This window comes from Octopus bimaculoides, chromosome 5, assembly GCF_001194135.2.
Source record: "Octopus bimaculoides isolate UCB-OBI-ISO-001 chromosome 5, ASM119413v2, whole genome shotgun sequence".
Taxonomy (NCBI): Eukaryota; Metazoa; Mollusca; class Cephalopoda; order Octopoda; family Octopodidae; genus Octopus; species Octopus bimaculoides.
The window spans coordinates 71,952,997-71,968,638 of NC_068985.1; the positions used below are offsets into that span (position 1 = coordinate 71,952,997).

General features: G+C 34.5%; 1 protein-coding gene across 1 annotated transcript in view; it reads left to right on the forward strand.

Annotated features, from left to right (window-relative positions):
* The window catches only part of LOC128247873 (roundabout homolog 2-like), a gene marked incomplete at its 3' end in the record, with an annotated part of 388,217 nt that overhangs the window by 293,526 nt on the left and 79,049 nt on the right, over positions 1 to 15,642 (forward strand). The window contains exon 3 of the mRNA XM_052968072.1: positions 7,252 to 7,563. Coding sequence (XP_052824032.1) covers positions 7,252 to 7,563 — 312 coding nt within the window. The remainder of the gene's footprint in view (positions 1 to 7,251; positions 7,564 to 15,642) is intronic.

Sequence of the window (15,642 nt, forward strand, 5' to 3'; positions counted from 1 at the left end):
AACTTCTCCTCTAGTTCTGATAGTGACTCCGCAATTAGGGCAAGGTCATCAGCATAGAGGAGCTCCCAGGGGCAACCTGTCTTGAACTCCTCTGTGATTGCCTGGAGGACTATGGTAAATAATAGGGGGCTGAGGACGGAACCTTGGTGGACCCCTACCTCTACCCGGAATTCATTGCTGTACTCATTTGATGTATTTGTGTGTGTGTATGTGTGTTTATATGCATGTGTGTAGATACATATATATATTCTGTACTCATCAAATGTAAATAACGTAAATAATGATCTTTATAGGGGATTGATTCTGCAAGGTAAATAATGGCTGTAAGAGGGATCAAATTGAGTGGATATAGAGGCAATTATGCAGATAAACAAATTAGGTACATTAATTATATTAAATATAATAGTTTGGGTATGAAATACATAATATGTACATATGTATACGCACAAAAGAGGGAGACTTTCAGATAAATTCATCATCTGAAAGTCTCTACCTTGTGTGTGAATACATAGATATATATTTTGTATTTCATATCCAACCTACTATTTCAAATATATTTAATATAATTAATGTACCTACTTTGTTTATCTGCATAATTGCCTGTGTGTATATCAGTGGTCATCTCCCATCCCATTTCAACCATCTACTACATCTGCCCTTCAACCCTACCTAATTTTTTCAGTTGTCACCGCCCCCTTGTCACAACCATTCCTCATTTCTCTGTCTGCCATACACTGTTGCAACATTTGTCCACACACACACTCCTCATTCCCCTGTCCCCACTCACATCTGCTCACCTTGTATCTCGAGGATTCACTCAGACACCATTTAATTTTCTGCTAATCCAGTATAAGATGTAAGCACAATGTTATATATAAACCACCATAGCATTTTAATCTATAGCTTTCGAAAGGAAATCATTATTGAGGAGACAACTGCTTTCACAGATACAAATGAGAGGTAGGAAGACAGACAGTATTTCTGGTATTAAGTATCTGTCTCAACTGAAAGCTTTATCTGAGCCAGCAAACATTTTATGAGAATACATAGTATCAACTGAGTTTCTGTTAAAGGTCTTGTGACATTACAATACCTATGATTTGTTTGAAAGGTTTTTGTTGTCTTTGTCACATATATGTGTGTGTGTAAAATATGCATATAACCCCCACCTCCCATATGGCATACTAGTGTACACTTGTGAAACTCATGTAAAGATTAAATAATTCATGATGGCATAATAAAAAATATCTAATTGATTTTGTGTTTTATTCTGCTCTCAGATATACATAAATGTATTTGTGTGTGTGTATGTGTGTTTATATGCATGTGTGTAGATACATATATATATTCTGTTGAGTCAGATTTTCCACAAGTGGATGTATAAAAATAAACTCTGTCTGTGTGTGTGTGTGTGTGTGTGTGTGTGTGTGTGTGTTACCTATATATGTAGGTGCAGTTTGGCCAAATGGTTAAGAAGTTAACTTTGCAATCATGAGGTCTCATGTTCATTTTGATTCTGTAGCATTTTGAGCAAATTCTATAATCTGAGTTTGACACATTGTAAATGAAACTGGGTGAACAGAAATGGTAAGGAATCCATCTGATGTGTTGTACCTTTAATTCAAAAGGTACAACCTTGTCATACACTGCATCTCTTTGGTTCAGCCTAAAATTACATAAGGGATACAGGAGCAGATAATTGATCAAACAAGTAAATTGCCATCATCGAACAATGGAAATCCACCATACATACATATTATTATTATTAAGGCAGTGAGCTGGTAGGATTGTTAGCACTTTAGGCAAAATGCTTAGCAGCATTTAATCCATCTTTATGTTCTAAGTTCAAATTCCACCAAGGTCGACTTTGCCTTCCATCCTTTTGGGGTTGATAAATTAAGTGCCAGTGAAAACACTAGGGTTGATGTAATCGACTGATCCCCTCCCCCGAAATTTCAGGCCTTGTGCCTTTAGTAGAAAGGATTATTATTATCATTATTATTATTATTAAGGCAGTGACCTGGCAGCTTTTCATCTAGCTTTATGTTCTGAGTTCAAATTCCACCAAGGTCAACTTTGTTTTTCATTCTTGCATGGTCACTAATAGAAATACTAGTAGAGTACTGGGGTCAATGTAATCGACTAACCCCCTCTTCCAAACTTTGTGGCCTTGTGCCAAAATTTGAGACCATTATTATTATCTCCATCGTCATCATCATCATTATGGAGACAGCGAGTTGGCAGAATTGTTCGCGTGCAGGACCAAATGCTTACCAGCATTTTCTCCGGTTTTGCATTCTGAGTTCCAATACCACCCAGGTTGACTTTGCCTTTCATCCTTTTGGGGGCCTATAAAATTAGTACCAGTTGAGTGCTGGGTTCGGTATAATTGACTTACTACATCCTCCATAATTGCTGGCCTTGTGACAAAATTTAAAGCCATTATTATTATTAGTATTATCTGGGCAAGAATGCACTCTGACAAGTTCAAAACATGCTGTTTGTTGCAATTATGATCCTAGAACTCCAGTTGTTAAGGGCCTACTCTACACATGCACACACACAAGCATACACTCTCACAAGTACACATGCACACACACACAAGCATGCGCACACACAAGCGCGCACACATACACGCACACAAGCACATGCACACGCACACATAAGCTTCTTGACAGGTTTAATGTAACATTTATGGTGGTGGGATCAGGTGAAATTCATGAGATTGAGACTGTAAGAGAGTAAACATATCAAGTTACATTTTACAGCTTTTGGACAACTGCTTTTGTATTCCATTAGGATTTATTCTCTGTTCTTATTAATTATTGATAATAAAAAACCATTAATTTTGTTCTTATTTTTGTTGGTGATGTGATGGTTTTGTGGGATTGTTACTGTATCAGACAAAATGCTTTGCAATATTTGGTTGCAACTCTTCATATTCTGAGTTCAAATCCCACTAACATAAACATTACCTTCCATCCTATAAACTAAGTACCAGTTAACTACTGGATTCAGTCAACATTTTCCTCTAAATTTTCTGACCTTGTGCCTATATTATAAATAGCTAGATCATTACCCATTGGTATGCTGCCAGTAAAAATATTTGTTAATCATGCATGTATCTTCATAAATTGTTGAAAGTAAAAGTCTTTTCTAAAGTCTGTGTTGTGTTGTCTGTATGTTGAAAGACATACAGAACCACACACAGCACCACCCACCCCAAATAACTACTATTATATGTATATACATATAGTCTTCTTTTGAAGTCTGTGTTGCATTGTGTTGACAGACTTGCTCTTAAAGTTCCCATGTTTTTAATCAAAACTTTTTAGTTACCAAGGTCACAGAACTACTTATCTATCTTACTCTCTCACTCAGTGTATTTTTCTCTAAGCAACAACTGTTTCTCCTCCTCTTTTTACCTCTCTTTACATAGACATTGTTACAGACAGACAGAGATCAGCTTCTCTTATAATATAAAATTATTATTTTCCATTTTTATCAAACACATGTTGGAATTAAATTATGCATATTCTATCATCATCTTCATTGCGACTGACTGTTGTTGGTGTTCTTTAACTCTGGACATATTCCAATTGAGGAAGCATATGATCAAAGACATTCTATCCATGACCATCCTGTTTTTGTTAGGACTATGTAGATATACATTATCCAATGCATTCCAACCTTATTTAAAATGTTGGAGTGTGATTTGAGGGGGATTTAGTTGCTATTTTTATCTTGTCAAATCACGACATGAAGGCACTTTCATTGGCTCATTACAACTATGTAATATTGTAGACGGTGTCACCTGCTTTTCATCTAATGGTTATTTCTTTTTTCTCCTCCAACAATATAGTCATTGTTATTACCTTCTATTTGTTTAGATAATTGTTTGTAGTCTTTATATCTCATGGCATTGTTTTCTTCAAAATTCAGCTGTTCTTGTTTATGCAAGCAAACTCTTGCAATTTCTCATTTTTATTTTATATATAAAACTTTCTAGTATTTATTAATAGCTTAACGTTTATTTATTTTCTTTTTTTACTCTCTTCCTTCCTGTCATAAATGATTTCTGACATAGGCTCATAAAAACAGTCCTAATATGGCGGGGGTGGGGAACATATAGTGAATTATACCAAGCTTAGTACTTTACCACCATTTATTTTATTAAGGATCAAAGGCAAAACTGGCCTTAGTAGCATTTGAACTCAGGTTGTTAAAAGAGATGTAAATAAATTCTGCTAGGCGTTTTTACCATTGCTCTACTGATTTTTCCAATCTACCACCTTCCTATTAATTATTGATCCATATAGCTTCCATACGAAGAAATTATTTAGCAACTTTCTCTGTAATGTTGTTAGCGTACAAGTATTTCAAAGACGCTTCATATAAACAGCTGTTGTTGACATCAGGAAATTTTCTGGGTAAACTAGGATGAGTGAAGTGCTGTGCTGTGGCCAGTTTTTCTAACTGTATGAATAGAACATGACTCTTTCTATTTAGCAACCAAATTTCCTTTTGCAGCCAGCTCTATTGTCTTTCAACTGATGTTCACCAACAGATCTTCATTCTATATATTCTGGATTCTCTCAAGAATCACCTTTCACACTGAACGTCTTCATAAATGATTCTCAATCTTACAGAGTTTCTTTGTTCTTTTGTTAACAATTCATTCTTGACAACTAACAACTGTTTCTCCTTTCTTCTCCACTTTTGAGTTCTACTCAGACAAAACTAGTTTCCATTCAGTTTTAGTTGACTTTTAGATCTCTGCTTTCTACATATAGCTTAATTGTGTGAACTACCGAACTCCCACCCCCTCTACCTACCTACTCCAAATGCTATTAATAATGCTTCTTTGAACATTTACGAACATGTGGAGTAAACTGCCCAAAAAGAAAAGAATGTGAGAAAACTCTTTGAATTTTCTAGGGAGCTTTTAATAGATTTTTATTGGTTAAAGATAAAAGGAGTCTGCCAAAATATTTACTATAGCTTTTAACAGGCAATTGTCCAATGTTTAGCTAATTATGAATTAACCACTAAGATTTTGTTGGAAATTATATTAAAAACTATAAGCAGTGATTTGAGAGAGAAAATAGTAACTTGTCTGCTTACAGAATCTGAACCTCATACCTATTACTTAACAGGAGACTATGTTACTAAATACACTACACATAGACTGCCAATGCTGTGAAATGAGGTACTTTAACCGATTTCACTATGCTGGACACGAAGCAAAATAACCTACCCTGCTAGGACTGAGTAAATGAAAATTATCTCCGAGATCAGAAAAAAAATATTATAGTTTCTAATTTAAGAAAATGGAAAGATAGAAGATCTGGTGTATAACAAGTTAGGCAGTCTACTGTAAAGTAATAAATGCATAGGTTTTGCTTTGTCAGTACAGAGTTGATCTTTTCTGGCTCAAATTTTGCTTATAATGTTTTAATATCATTTGTAGCAAATATTTCAACAAATATAATGGCTTAATTATTTCTTCTCTTTGTTAATTTAGTCCAAGACATCTTATATTCAAGCAGAAGAAGCCATATATGAGACAAGATATTTTATAATAACATTGTTGAATTCCTCAATATTTGTTGCCATATTTCTGGATAAAAGCTACAAATGTGACATAGAAAAAAGTCAAAAGAATATTGTATTGACAAGTTTTTGAAAAGAAATTAGTCAGAACTAATAAGTGTCTCTCATTATTAATGTTGTTGCTATCCTCCTTGAATAATATTTCATTATTTTTTGTTTGTCATCATTAAGGTGGCGAGCTGGCAGAATCGTTAGCATCACTGGCAAAATGCGTAGCAACATCTGTCCTTACTTTCTGAGTTCAAACTCTGCCAAGGCCTATATTACCTTTCATTCTTTAAGGGTTAATAGATTAAGTACCATTTGGCGATATGCCATGCTTGAGAAGACCTGTCAAACCAAGTGAAATCATAGTTGTAGTCAATGCTGGTGTCATGTAACTGGCACCCATTACACTCTTGGAGTAGTTGGTGTTAGGAAGAGCATCCAGGTATAGAAACCATGCCAAATCAGATTGGAACCTGGTGTAGTCCTACAGTTACCAGTTTCAGTCAAACCATCTAACCCATGCCAGCATGGAAAGCAGATGTTAAATGATGCTGATGCTAAGCATCGTGGTCGATGTAATCAACTTACCCCTCCTCCAAAATTGCTGGCCTTGTGCCAAAATTTGTAACCATTATTTTTGTCATCATTAACATGGTGGATTGGCATTGGAGAAATGTTATGTTTATGCTTGAAATCCTTATTTTTGTCATCATCATAGTTTTTAAAAACTGATTTTTCCATATTTATGTAAACTTAGACACATCTGCAAAACATTATCTCACCATAAATTTTTGTACCTGTAATGTTCTCTGATGTGAATTGGAGAAATATAACTTTATTTTGGGTAGTAGACTCAATCTGTTTTCATTTTAACACTACTACCTGACCATTTGGTACCTTTTAGCAGTATTCTCTCTATTGTAAGCATTCAGACCAGGTCACTAATCTTGAGGTTAGATAATTGGATGTCTTGATGAGCTGCTTCCTACTGCACTAACCTATTATTTGCATCTCATTTTAATTTTCCTCCCTTTAGCTTTTGGAGGCCTTTCAATGAAAGGTCATGGGTTTCATACTTCCTTTTCTCATTCTTTTGATTAAGCCATTGAAAAAAAAAAAAGAAAAGAAAAAATTAAATTCAAAATCATTCCAAAGCAAATGCTTTCCTTGATACAACAGACTGTCATCACTTGGCTTAGCTATAGTCATACAGTACCTTATGACTATAGCTAGTCAGTAACACTCACATATTCTTTCTTATTTCTTTATTGCCCACAAGGGGCTAAACACAGAGGGGACAAACAAGGACAGACAAAGGGATTAAGTCAATTATATCAACCCCAGTGTGTAACTGGTACTTAATTTATCGACCCTAAAGGATGAAAGGCAAAGTAAACCTCGGCGGAATTTGAATTCAGAACGTAACGGCAGACGAAATACTACTAAGCACTTCGCCTGGCATTCTAACTTTTCTGCTAGGTCACCGCCTTACACTCACATATTCTTTCTTACCAAAGGGAAAGTTGTTTTTGTATGTTTAAATTTAAATTTTACATATGTTTATGTTATTGTTTTATTATTTTTTTTATTTCATGATATATTTTTGTATAATTATACCTATTTTAAATTCTTTCTTTTCTCTCTTGGTAGGAAAATTACCAAACCCTCGTATCCTGGAACATCCAAAGGATAGCTACGCTGCCAGAATGACACCTGTAAAATTAAACTGTCGAGCTGAAGGCGATCCAAAGCCATTGATTACCTGGTACCGGAATGGTGCCAAGGTAATCACAACAGATGATGACTCTGACTCTAACAAAATGTTAGTTGATGGCGGAGCATTGTTCTTCTTGCAGGTCATGCACTCTAAATCTCACAAAACAGATCTCGGAATCTATTATTGTAATGCCACAAATATACATGGAACAGCTCTTAGTCAAAATGCTACATTAACGTTAGCAAGTAAGTAAAAATCTTCACAGTTTTTACATGTGGTTTTCTGAGGCTCCTTTGTATTCTTACTGGACTGTCACTCATTCATCTGCTATTTCTTCATTTTAGCCCAAATCATTTAGTGTCTATTATAATTCCATCATTGTTACAGCTGTCAGTATTTTCCCTTTTCAATGATTATTTCCCTCTTCAAAATACAATAACATTAGTTTGTTTGTCATTGTTTTTTAATCCAAGATTAGTCTTGATCATGTATATTTATATTCAAGCACATTTCAGCTATGACCATCTCATCTATTTAGACATAGTGTATCTAGAGCTCTGTTACCCAGTGTGCTTATACTTTGAAGACAGTTGTGTAATATTTGAAGCAGACTTCACTGCTATTCTTATCAGGCTGAAGATCAATGTGAGCTGATTTACCATTGGCAAGGGACTTATATTGCAGAATTAACTCCTTGTCCACTTTAACTTCTCCACCTGGCTCTTGGATGTCTTTTAAGCATTTGGGGCTAGGCTTCTGGTCTGAAGTTAATTTCATTTCACAAGTCTTGGTGGCCTTGTGAAAGTCAGTGGATATTGCTTTTCCTCTTCTGACTAAGCCTTACAAAATAATAAACAAAACAAGGAAAAGAAAACAAGAGTCTTTCATGTAAAACATTCATACATCAATTTAGTCTCTTGCAGATAGGCTTAATTCTGCTTTTCTTCTTTTTCCTTGTGTTTGTGAAAAAACTGGGAAATGGATTGCTTCTTAGCAAATGAATAAGGTATTGATAAAAATTACCCACCCCTAGTAAAGAAACTGGAACAGAAGGTGGGTGGACACGCAAGGTAAATAAAATAAAGATATGTGAACAGATATCTACAATTATCTGTGACTGAAATCTTATGTCATTCTTTGAATCTCTGAAATGTATTCCTGTTCCTTTCATCTTTAGAAGTAGAAAAAAAAATTTAAATAGATAAATAATAAGAGTAATAATAATAATAATAATGAGCCTAATACTAATAATATTAATGCACAAGATTAATATTAATAATAATTATGAACTATAAGTGACTTAGTAACAAACTTCTTCAAGACACTGTCTGAGAAAGGTGAGTTAACTTTGTGGAGTCAGCAGTGCTGTATTGAACAATGTTTTAAATGAGTTGCTGACCTCAATAGAAATGGATTCGTTAATGGGAAGCATTCGCTAATGTATTTGGTTTTTGAAATTCTAACTCACTGTGTCACACTCTCTAAAATTCTTTTCTTAATTATTATTTTAAATTAACCATGATTCAGAGTTCTTACAATTAGGCTATCAACTGCAAATACATGCATATGCAATGTTCATCTATGTATGTGTGTATATGCATATATGATGCGTACATACACATGCACAAACATTTACATAATTTCTGTGTACTTATATATGCATATGTCTTTATATATATGTGTATATGTTTATGTGCTTCAATAAGATTATGCATCTATATTGTCATAGTTTTAAATATTGATATATATATAACTAGATATACTCACATGTATTCATACATGCACACACTCACACATATGTACACAGATATGTATTATCATCATCATAATCATGTGTGTGTGGCTCTGTTGTTCGTTAAAAATGGTTAAATATATTGTAGAAATGTATGATGTGGCTTTCTGACAATTACCGTTGTTAAACTTCAAAGAGCAATTCTAAACTTCTGTTATTTCATTAAATGTGCTTTAAACTCATTTAATGAATGCTGGCATTCTATATAATTAATAACTGTTCATCAATAAGATTCTCTATTGTAGCTGTTCATCAGATTTTATAATAACTTGGTTTAGAATTTCTTAGAAAAGAATACAGTTTATATCAATACTGAAGGTCTGTTGTTCTAATTTTTCCTATGACAATTTATTTTTCTTTTTACCTCCTCCAGATTTCTTCATTGGGTCACTTAAAACAACACCAACAGTTATTACCATAAAAAAAAAGCATATAAGAAGTGTTTAAGTTAGTATGACACACGATAAAATACTTATGAATATTCCATAGTTCTTTGGTGGTGAGCTGGCAGAATCATTAACATGCCAGGAAAAATGCTTGGATGCATTTTGTCCGTCTTTACGTTCTGAGTTCAAATCCTGTTAAGGTCGACTTTGTTTTTCATCCTTTCAGGATTGGTAAGATAAGTATCAGTTGAAAATTGGGGTCAATGTAATTGACTTACACCTTCCCCCAAATTGCTGGCCTTAGACCAAAGTTTGAAGCCAATATTCCATAGCTCCATCTTGATAAAGGACATTTATCTAGCAAATCTTAGTTTGCAGAATCTTCAGTCAATGGCAAATTGGTTGTGTTCATAGTGTTAGATAGAATGTCTTGTATGTTTTATAAAAACATTGAATCAAATGAAGTATTTAACTGGTACTTTATTTTATCGACTCCAGAGAGGAGTGTAAAGAGTTATTGACTTAATGTTGCCTAGTCTTCTATTTGAATTTCCAACAGTTCTACTCTAAAAATGAATACAAAAGGTGGGACATGATGACATGCTGTGAAGAGAAATAATTTGCAGCACTTATATTGTTTCTTATGCTTTATTAATTTTCTGTAGTAATTTCAAGAGCTGATAATCAGAAGTCTTTCCAATCACCACCAACTCATTTTAACCCTACATTGTTATATAGTTTAAGACGTTTGCTTACCAACCATATGATTTCAGGTTTAGTTCCACTAAGTGGCACCTAGAACCCCAGGCCAGCCAAAACCTTGTTGAGTGGATTTTGTAGATGGAAAGAAGCGCTTCATATATATGTTGTTTGTTTGTGTTAATGTGTCTTGACATCATGTGATAGTTGGAAATGTGTGTCACCATCCTACAAATAGTGTCATTCGGTTTTATTTTTTTATGAAACTATGTTTGGCCATAGAGAAATATTTCCTTGCTTGGAAACAGGTGAGGGTTGGGGACAGGAAGGGATGCAATCACAGAAGAATCTGCCTCAATAAACTTCATCTGAAGAGGATGGAGAAATTGGTGTTAAAAAGATGATGATGATGATGGGGGTGGTTTGATTTGAGAGATATTTGGCTGCTATTTCTACCAGTTTGAGTAATCTTATAGTAATCAATGAACAGTCAGGTGGAGGTTTTGTGGTAATGGCACAGAATGAGTAAATTCAGAAGTGCAAGCTATCCAAATATCCATAAATTATTTAGTTCTACTTACCTGACCCCATAATCATGACTTTGAGTCTTACTTCATACAATCAATATATTTTTTCTCTTGAGTAATAAATGCAGCCTTGCTTGTCTCTGTCTGGTGTGATCTACACCAGACTTCACGCCTACTTCATAGTCAATTAGTTAACAGTAGGAAGGGCGTTCAACTATAAAAAAAAATAAAAACAAAAAAAAACAACTCGAATAGTATGCAAATATAAAAAATTACATCAGCAACAACAAAAATATTTAATTCCATACAATCCTTAAAAACAAAACGTTAATAAAACAATTATACATAAAATGAAAATGTACTTTAATTTTAATATTTAATTATACAACCTGCTAACTGTGACATTTTTGTTTATTTGATTGGTCTGGAGGAAAGGGTTGTACCCATGGCCTTTTCAGACCCTCTCGAGACTGGTGAGTAAGCCATAGCTAATATACGAGATATGTCAGTCAGTATTGCATTTCTATATCATTTCCATCTCTTTATTTCATTTTTCCTGTGCTATTTCTGAACTATAAAGACAGTCTCGTACACAAAACATGTATTTTATAAATTCTTGTTTAGTACCTGCTGCTCCTGTGCCCACGACGTGCCATTGTCAATTAGATTGGCTTAGCTACATTTAGTTTGAAGGAAAGCGTATAATATCTCATTGAGATAATAATAATAATAATAATAATAATAATAATAATAATAATAATAATAATGATAATAATGATTAATAATAATAATTAATAATAATAATAATAGTAATAAAGATGATGATTATGATGATGATTTCTTTGAGACTGAAGAAGAAAACAAAACACTACATACACCCCAGGCACACAGGTTTTGCAGTGAAAGCATGCAATATAAATAAGACTACTGAAATAATACTAATACATTTTTAGAGATTTCTAAAGAAATTAAAAACAGTTATAGATGTGTAAAGAAAAAGAGAAAAATATAGTAGAACAAACTATAAATTGAAGGAAAAAATTAAGAGTATTTCAGTGTTTCAATGGATGCTGCTTTCAAAGTTAAAATTAGTCAGATGAGTTGATGACTATCTTGTTTACTGAAGAAATGTTATGTAGACATTTACACATCCACCCATCAATAGAAAAATATGTACACACATGCATGCGCACGCGTGCACACACACACATATATTCATTTGTTTGTTTAATGTCCATTTTCCCCATGTTAGCATGTGTTTCATGGCGAGTTATTTAAGGCAAGATTTTCAGGCCTGATGCTCTTCCTCTGTCACTAATCCTCATCAGTTTTTTTGAGTAAAGCATCGTTTTTTTCATACTGTTTCTGTCTACCATTTTCTCGCATGGCATTGATTGGCCTGATAGTATTTGAGAAGACGCTTGCTTAAAATGTTATATTGTGTGTGTTATAGTCCCCCAAATACACATCAAAACTAGAGACATGTATCATGAGATGCATAAAGAGAAAATGTCGGAACACCACAACTCACAAAAGGGAGACATCATAATGACTGATTTAAAGGATTACAGAACACTCAAAAACACAATGGAAAGGAACAAACAATCTGCTTTATCAATATGCCATATAGAAATATAGTGGATCAATAAAAATTCTTAGTAGGCACAGGTGTGGCTATGTAGTAAGAAACTTGCTTCCCAACCACATAGTTCTGGGTTCAGTCCCATTGTGTGGCACCTTGAGCAAGTGTTTTCTACTATAGCCTCCTCAGGCTGACCAAAGCCTTGTGAGTGGACTTGGTAGATAGAAACTGGAAGAAGCCCATCTATTATGTATGTGTGTGTGTCTTCATGTCTGTGTTTGTCACCCACCACTGTTTGACAGCTGGTGTTGGTGTGTTTATGTCCCCATAACTTAGTGGTTTGGCAAAAGAGACAAATAAAGAGTAGAAATGAAGGACATTGCTTGCATAACAGTGACATCTGTTTACAATTTCATGAAGTCAAGGCAGGGTTACAATAACACACATGCATAGACTTACACACACACACACACACACACACACACACATTATATATATCGTATCGTATCGTCGTTTAACGTCCGCTTTCCTTGCTAGCATGGGTTGGACGATTTGACTGAGGACTGGTGAACCAGGAGGCGACACATACAGGGTGTGGTGAATAAATTGTCATTTAAATTATGCAAAATTGAAAATAGCACTGACATCTCATTTTAACAGATACATTTACCTAAATTACATAAAAATATCTTGGAATATTAAAGAGTAAATTTATTCAATAAAATCGCCATTGGCTTCAACCACGGCCTACAGACAACTTCGGAATCTCCTGCAACTCTTCTGGACAGTCTCATTGTTTAAATTGGTGTTAGAAGTTTTGTTGGTCTCTCGCTCAACTGCACCCCACACATAATAATGAGTCTGGGGAGTTAGGTGGCCAAATGTTACTGGTGATGTGGTCGTAGAAATTGTCTGACAGCTATTACTAGGTTCTCCTGCATGTGTGGCATGGTGCAGAATCTTGTTGCTAGACATAGAGTCTTCCAGCAGCCACCCACTTGACGCAGGGCAGCACTACCTCCTCCAGGCACTTGATGTCGGCCTCTATATTGAGTCTGAGGCCGTGTAGGAAGATAAGTGAAGGCATAGCATCACTATCACTTGTGATCACTCCAAACACGATAATGTTGACTGCATGTTTGACTTTTATCTCTCTGGTACATGTCCTCAGATTGCACTGTTCTCAAATTGACACCCAAACACTCTGAAATGTTCATATTGGAGCTTCTGGCATGACTGCCAAGCAGTACAGCATGTCATTTCCAAATTTCTGGCAGAGTAAATTGCATCATGGTCCTGGTTTTGTCACAGACGGTGCCCAACTGACCCTACTATACTGTGTGCTTGACAAAATCAAAAATAAACAATGCGCAAAATTAAAAATATAAAACAGTGACAGTTTAACCATTGCACCTTGTATGCATATATATATATATATGAATACCACCTCTTGATCCCCCCCCATTTTCTTATTGCCGTATAAATTAAGGGTAAAACAACTTTTTACCCTCACCCATTTATTACATTGAGTAGTGTAATTGCCATGCATTGAAAAAACACTTGTGTATCAATAATTGGGTATTCTACCAGCAATATATTGGATAGATATTATCCCTTAGTTGGTTGGATTCACAACCTCTTGGAATTATATATATTAGAATTATATATATATATATATATATATATATATATATATAAAAGAAGTCATTTGTCCAAAGTGTTATGCAATGAGACTGAACCCTAGACTACATGGTTGAGAAGCAAACTTCTTACCACACAGCCATACATGTGTGTGTATATATATGCACAAACAGACGTGTAGCTATATGTATATTATATATATATATATATATATAAAACATAAATATACAACATGCATGCACACTCATACACACACATGAAACAACTGTAGCAAATGAAATTTCTGCTGTACAGAGTTCATGAATTCTCTTGCTTTTATTCTTTGTTCCCATTTAATTTTCAAAATGTCTTTATTGCCTTTCTGCTATTTCTCTTTCCTTATTTGCCTGAGGTGTCACTTCTCACTCAGCAATGCTTTAGTGAAAGAAAGATGTCCAGATACTGTGACATTTTTTGGGGAGAATCTGAGATTCTTTGGGGGGAAAAAATAGATCACTATTTTATGGGTTCCTCCAGTAAGTAGCAGTGCATTAACCCATTAACATTTAAACCAACTATATCCGGCCCTAAATATTTTTACCATTTTTATATTCAAACCTGCCAGTTCTGGCCTCTCACACCTACCCTACAATGTCATTGTAGAAATAAACAAGCACATCATTGAAACCTCAAAACCACAGGATAGTGCATGACTAATCTAAAACAAATCAATAAATATGCATTAATTTGATGGATTAATTTGAATAACAAAAGGATTGATGTATCATTCTATCCTCAGACTAGAGCTCATGGCAGACCCAATGTGTGTATTGGAGTAGATCCCATTTAAGGCTCTAAAACTTCAGTGGATGATATTAAACTGATGAACAGATTAGGTCTATCAAGAATATTTATAGTGTGACAATCTTCCATACAATATCTAGCTAACTGGCTGATTCATGTGGCTTGCATCTACTTGACACTATGGTAGGAGGCTTGCTGTACCTAAGGTGCCAATCTCAGGAAATGAACCTGGAACCACATGATTGCTAACTTCTTGACTATGTAGCCATTCAGTTCCCATTTATCTCCTTCTCCTGCAGTGTAAATGTTCGCTAGCATCAGCATTCGGCAGTTAGTCTATGTTGCTCAAATCCCATTCCAAGCATTGACATGGCAATCTACTTAAAATTTATTTGCTTCATTAACAATCCATGCTTCTTTAGAATGAAAAAAACATGTAGACGAAAGAGAAAAGAAGAAAGAACATGAATTTCTATTATTCAAAATGACCAGTTTGCATTGTATATGATTGTTAGGAAATGGTAAAAGCTTTTAATCTCTCTGAGATTCTATGGTAAATAGCAGGCTTATTGGTTTCACTAAAACTTAGAATTTGATTAACTGTGGTATGAAGTGACTCTTGTAAGTTAACTTTAAACCATCATTTCAGTACATTCCTGACTGCATTTATCTGTAAATAACACATACCATTTCTACTTGCATTATATATTATAGGCGTCAGTCTGTTATTATAGAAATATTTCACTATTTTCCTCATCTACATTATCTATGTTATCTTCATTACTTGTAACATATTTCATCAGGCAGTTTTTCAGATTTTTCTAATTAAACTTATAATAATAATAATGATGATGATGATGATGATGATGATGATGATGATGATGATGATGATGATGATGATGATGATGATGATG